Raw genomic sequence first — 6,638 nt, forward strand, 5'->3', positions numbered from 1 at the left:
GCCCATGTGGGGAGCAGAGCGGCAGGGTTAAAACTAACCCTGTCGCTCCGTGTACACAGTGAGAGGGGAGAGCTGTGCCGCTCTCTTCCCCGCTCACCTGTCACAGGAGTTCCAGCACAGCGCTGCGCTAGAACTCCTGTATTGGAGGTGACAGGGTCAATAAAGAGAACCTGTCACCTTCAAGGGCTATCACACACTTGCTAGCTCCTGTGTGATAGCAAAAACGTTAAATTAAAAATAAATTATAACAATTTAAAAAAAAAAAAAAAATTAAATAATAAGGTGATAAGTAGAATATAAGAAAATTTATAAAAAATAAATGGACACTATTAAGATAAATTATAAAAAAGTAAAATAAAGTGATAAAGTAAAAAAAAAATACATCAAAAAAAATAAAACTAACCCTGCTGCCGCCCCTGCCATCCGGTTGCCATTCTCCGTTGATGGGGGGGGAGGATGCATTGCAGAACCTGGCCTTGGGGCGGCAGGGTGAGTAAATCCGGCCCTGTTTGTCCTATTGGTACGGCTGGCCTACCGGACAGGCAGCTTCTACATCCCAGAGGATCTCCTCCACTGTCTCCTTGGTATGCCGTGTCATGATGCAGCATTGTCATTAATATTTGTCACTTGCGTGAGAATGGCAATTCATAAAATGAAAGGTTGTCAAGTTTGAGCCTGTGACACGGATGTCTGTTTGATAAAACCAACATCTTCACGTCTATTCTTCGCTCGCACAGGTTACACGATCGGAAAATCTGCGTCCTCGGCCTCTGCGCCCTCATAGAACTCGATCAGAGGCCGCAGATCCTGGGCGAAGTCTCCACGCAGATCCTGCCCGCCTTCATCCTCTTATTCAACGGTCTGAAGCGAGCGTATGCCTGCCATGCAGAGCAAGAGAACGACAGCGATGATGACGAGGATGGAGAGGAGGACGATGAAGCCGGTAAGTGTTTTGTGATTGGATGCCCCAGGACCTCAGTAGAGTTCTGTTCTTAGGGGGATGCTATTGCAGAGACCTAAGCTGAGCATTATGGGATTGTGCGATTTGAGGAGTGACACCGGGGTTGTTGGTAAATGAGTACAATTGGGGGGATTGGTGGGGTGCAAAGTGACTTTCTTTAACCACTTCAAGACCAGGTGTTTAGACCCCCTTCCTGGCCAGGCCATTTTTCAGTATTCAGCGCTGCGGTACTTTGACTGACGTTTATTCCGTCATGCAACGCTGTACTGAAATGAATTTTATACCATTTTTTGGGGACAGATAGAGCTTTATTTCGGTGGTATTTAATCACCACTGGGGTTTTTATTTTTTACTATAATTAGGAAAAATTACAGAAAATTTGGGGAAAAAAAAGTTTTTTTTAACATTATGTTAGGAAAGGTTCTGGTTTGGATCCGGATATAACATTCCTGTGTCTCATTTCTGTGGCGGTGAAGTGCTGCGGCCTGCATGTCATTGCTGTCACAGCCTCCAAAATGTCACCTCAGTGATGATGCCCAACCACAAGGTCTCCAACTTATAAACCCTCAGTGCCCTGTCCTGCTAGAGAACCAGCAATTGTCACGGCAAGCATGATTTGTGCTCTCAGTTGATGTCGAAACATCAACATTTTATAACTGGGGAATGATGGCAGTTAGGTGGCATGTCGCAGGTTCTTCGCGCAGCAGATAAAGGAGCTGGGCTGGCTGGGGGGTGTAGACTAAGATTTATTTAGCTTTGTTGGCAGAGGCTTGGAGCCAAGTCAATGAGCTGTGAGACTATAAGCATCCCTGGCACTCCTGTAGTTTACTGTAGTCCTGGTTGGGAGAGTCCACCTATGGGGGTGACTCCTCCCAGGGAGACCCTGCAAGGCAGCATAGCTCCCCCATAGGAGGAAGTGTAGTGACCCAAGATCTTCAAGTAGATCTTCTGCAGCATTATTATACAGGAGTTATTTAGCGCCAATAGTTTGCGCAGCGCTTTACAATATAAGGAAGACATTACAGTCGCAATACAATTCAAGACAAGATGGTAAGGAGGGCCCTGCCCCTGAGGGCTTACAATCTAAAAGGGAGGGGCCAGTGATACATGAGGAGGGAGCTGTGTGGGGATGATTGTTTGAGAAAGTGATTGTTCAGTGGTTAGGTTGAGGTGGGATCGGCTACCCTGAAGAGATGAGCCTTCAGGGATCTCCTAAAGGCAGTCAGAGTGGGAGATAGACGGACAGGTTGGGGTAGAGAGTTCCAGAGGATGGGAGAGACTAGTGAAGTCCTGGAGGCGAGCATGGGAGGAGTTGACGAGGGAGCTGGAAAGCAGGAGGTCTTGTGAAGAGCGGAGGGGACGGTTAGGGTGATACTTTGAGACCAGGTATTGGAGTCATCTGGGAAGGATATGGCGGAGCATTTGTATAAACGAGTAAGAGGCGAAGGGTATACAGTGGTACCTCGGTTCACGAACTTAATTCGTTCCACGATTCTGGTCCCGAACTGAATCGAACCGCGATCTTGACTAGAGGAAGAAGAAAATAATGTCACCAGCACACCGTAGTAATCAATAATCCCATTGAATGGCAACTTGCCATTCAATGGGATTATTGATTTATTACTACGGTGTGCTGGTGACATTATTTTCTTCTGTGATATACACGGTGCCGTCCGTGGTCACTACAAGCACCCTCCCATACGGGTTCTCTCCGGTAAGGAGTGCAGCAAGACCTCTTTCTTATAGCTTGACTCGAAGAAGTCGCGACCACGATGGCTGCGGTTGTGTTCGTCAGCCGATGCGGCGTTCGCGAACGGAAGCGTTCGTAAAACCGAGGTACCACTGTATAGTTCTGATCTCTTCAGAGAAGCCGATCCCACCGCAACCTAACCACTGAACCTTCACATTCTCACATAATTCATTCCCACAGCTACCTCATGTATCACTGGCCCCTCCCCTTTTAGATTGTAAGCCCTCAGAGGCAGGGCCCTCCTTACCATCCTGTCTTGAATTGTATTGTAACTGTAATGTCTTCCTTATATTGTAAAGCGCTGCGCACACTGTTGGCGCCATATAAATACTATGTAATAATAATAATGAGGTTTGCCCTCAAACGCGGTGTGCAGATGGCTTCGGCTTAGTACCAGCACTTCCTTTCCCTCACCCCATTTTCGTGTATTCACCTCGATGGTCTCCTGAGATTATATCGCTTTCTGCTCGTTTGTATCTTTTCAGCTGTGTGTTTTATCCGTAATAAATCCATTTTACACGATGGAGGCGCTCTTTTTGATTTGTCATCAGATTTTCGGTTTCCCTTTGACTGTGAGGAGCTGCCCCCCTGTATATATTTTTGGAAGACCATTTTTAGGAGCAGTTACGCATATCTTACCACTGTATAGTGTTTGAAGGGGTTAATATGAGTTTCAGCCAAGTTTTTCTAATACCATGTTTCCTCGAAAATTAGACACTGTCTTTTTTATATATTTTTTTGGCTCAAAAAAAATCACACTAGGTCTTATTTTTTTTTTTTTTTTTAATGTACAACAATCCGCACTTGGGTACAAAAATATGGTGATCAGGGCAATCAGGGGTGCCGTACCTTTCCAAGAGTAATTTGCTAACCAATCGCTGGCCAGAATGAGCGAAGCGCACTTTCACTATGGATTCCTCACAGGCGGAGCGCATTTGGGATCACTCCGCCTGTGACAGGAGGCGGGGCTATAGAGGAAGCATCGGCTTATGCAGCTCTGCTCCCCCCGGTGCCGCCTCGTTTCCTCTAGCGCCGGCTTCGTTGGCACCGCCGATTCTCTCCCGCGGCTCTTCAAGTTCCCCCCTTATGCCACCACCGGCCCTGGGAATGGTCACAACTGGGTCTTATTTTCGGGGTAGGTCTTATTTTCGGGGAAACAGGGTAGATGGCGAGGAAGGACACCTCCTAAGGCCCCATTCACACTGAGTGATGTATGGAGCGATTTCCGCGCGATATCGCTCTATGTAGCTTCTCCAATCCATTTCAATGGAGCTGTTCACATCTCGTCGCTCAATATCGCTTGTAGCTCGTCGCTGGTAGCTTGTCGCTCCTACATGACCCTTTTTTTTGAGCGATTTTGAGCGATCTTGCTCCTGATTGCATACAGCCCAATAGGAAAAAGTTGCGCAATTATCGCTCAAAGTCGCGCTATTTTCATGTCGCTCAGTGTGAATGGGGCCTAACTGTACAAAGGAAGCTTGCAGAGTATCGGGCGTGTTTTTGGGGTTATTAATCATTGCGCATTCTCCGCAGAACTGGGCAGCGATGAGGACGACATCGATGAGGAGGGACAGGAATATCTGGAAATGTTGGCGAAACAAGCCGGAGAGGACGGCGACGACGAGGACTGGGAGGAAGACGATGCGGAAGAAACGGCGTTAGAAAGTTATACGACTCTCATCGATGACGAGGAGAACCTCGTAGATGAATATCAAATATTTAAAGCTATATTTCAGAGTAAGTTTCGCCTTCCGCTGACATTTCCTGTTGTTGTCCTTTTTGAAATGAAACGTATCAATGAATAGAAATGCTACTTAGCTTGGCAATGTATTTAAAAAATAGAAAAGGTGTTAAATGTTTTCTGTATTTTTCTGTTTGTGTCCCATCATGCAGTGGGAGCCTTGCCTGCTTTGTTCAGAGGAGAAGCTCTATCTACAGGGCTTGAGAAATCCGCTCGTCTGTGACGAGAGGACGGTGGAGCCCGAGGAGCAGCTTCCCAGCCGGCCGTTGTAATTACACAGCCGGCCGGGAGCATTACATTCAAGCGATCGAGACGCCCGATCTCTTGTATTACCAGCAGCTGTCGGTGCCAGTCCCGAGATCCGCTGTGCCCGATGCGGCCGTGACGGCTCTGTGACGGGGGATCAGTACACGATCTCCCTTTTTTACATCTACTCTCCAGTCCCGGAATGCAGGAAGTGATGTATATTGCATCACTTCCTGCATTCGGTGTCACTTTCCAGTTACAGAAGCTGAAGCTGTTCTCTGCTTCATCAGCTTCTCTGGGGGTCCCTAGGTGACATTAGGGGTCTTGGAGACCCCTGATGACTTCATAAAGAGGACCTGTCATGTAAATTGACTAACACATAGGGGGCTTCTTAGCCCCCAAGTCGGAGTGTCGGCAATAATTCTCGGGCCATCAATCACTGATAATGCTAAACTGATGAGCGGTAAAAGCGTTTTAAGCGTCGCCTACGGCCAATTTTCAGTGTGGTCGTTTTTTGCCATTTTTGCTAGCGCAAGCAATTTTAAGGCTTGACATGTTTGGTGTCTATTTACCCGACGTGACTTTTATATTTAACCAAAAATATGGGTAAGAATAGATGTTTTATAACATAGGGAAACTTTTTTTTTTTAAATTTACGGTACTTTTAAAATAGTTAAAAAAATAACCCCTCCCCCAGTGGTGATTAGATACCACCAAAACAAAACTTCATGTGTCAGCTAAAAACGTTAACATAGATTGCAAGGCAACAGTCCGGTCATGCTGACTGGTGACACTTTTTTTTTTTAAAGCATATAGATCTTAAGTTTTGGTTGACACTTTTGACTGACTGGTGAGACACCCTCAAATTTTTCAAGCCCTATCGTAACGCTGGCAGATCAGAGGCGAGCAGCTCACGGTAATTGCGGTCAAGTATTCTATAAAAAGCTGAGCGGACATGTTTTCGGACTGATGACTTTGGGTGTCCGCCAGGTGAGGAGCGCTGCAAAAAAAATAGTCCAGAGGCCTGCAATATACAAAAATGATAAAGTTTTGACAGCTGCCACAGATGATGAGTTTTGAGATTGCAAGCCCCGAATGAGCCAAGGTCTGAATGGAGACCTTGATTTGTATTGTAAAGTGCTGGGCAAACTGTGGGCGCTTATATACATTAGGAATGCACCGATACCGGTTTTTCGTTGTGGAGTATATTGATATTTTCTTCGATACCTGATACTGATACCACAAGTCCCATTTAAGAAAGCCAGTCGGCATGTAATGAATCTCCACCCAGCTTTCTGATTGCCGGGCAGTGTGTAAAGACTCGCCACCCAGCTTCCCTAATAGCAGGGGAGCTGTCACCAGGTGACGAGGGAGCATTGGGCCGGCTCCCTGGCCAATCAGGAAGCCGGGTGCCGTGTAATGACTCGCTGCCCGGCTTCCTGATACCGGAAGCTCCGGTATCGGACTAGGCATCGGAGCATTTGGGTGAGTACGAGTACTTGCCCAAATGGCATCAATACTATTATCTGTGCATCCCTAACATACATCCTTTTATAATAGTTTACTCCCAGAGCCCCAAAGAAGCCCAGAAACCTCCAAAATGCATTCAGGATTCTACAGCACCCCAGTTTGCGCAGCACCCCCAAGTCCAAGCCTCATCCAGATGTCGCACTCTGAAGCACCATCCTTCAGCCTGTGCTGGTCGCAGAGAACCATCGCGGGGTTCCGTTTGGTCTTTTGATTTTAATATTTTTCTTTTTGTCTTCGCAGAATCCAAAATGATCGAGAAACACGGAGGCTACAAATTTAACGCTCCCGTCGTGCCAAGTTCCTTCAATTTCGGCGGGCCGGGCATGAATTGAGCCGTCGCTTTTCTCTCCTGCTAACGTGTGACTGATTGTAGTGAAGAAGCTTGTGTTCCTCCCAGTAGTGGTTCCAGA

At 46.8% G+C, this 6,638-nt stretch overlaps 1 protein-coding gene across 1 annotated transcript in view; it reads left to right on the forward strand.

Annotated features, from left to right (window-relative positions):
• Positions 1–6,632, forward strand: part of IPO7 (importin 7) — a 43,149-nt gene extending 36,517 nt beyond the window's left edge. The window contains exons 22-26 of the mRNA XM_018571148.1: positions 738–943; positions 4,245–4,448; positions 4,605–4,671; positions 5,574–5,614; positions 6,469–6,632. Coding sequence (XP_018426650.1) covers positions 738–943; positions 4,245–4,448; positions 4,605–4,671; positions 5,574–5,614; positions 6,469–6,560 — 610 coding nt within the window. The 3' untranslated portion in view covers positions 6,561–6,632. The remainder of the gene's footprint in view (positions 1–737; positions 944–4,244; positions 4,449–4,604; positions 4,672–5,573; positions 5,615–6,468) is intronic.
• Positions 6,633–6,638: the final 6 nt, after the last annotated feature.

Source organism: Nanorana parkeri, unplaced genomic scaffold (assembly GCF_000935625.1).
Source record: "Nanorana parkeri isolate BGI_ZX_2015 unplaced genomic scaffold, ASM93562v1 scaffold1687, whole genome shotgun sequence".
In the NCBI taxonomy this organism is placed as follows: Eukaryota; Metazoa; Chordata; class Amphibia; order Anura; family Dicroglossidae; genus Nanorana; species Nanorana parkeri.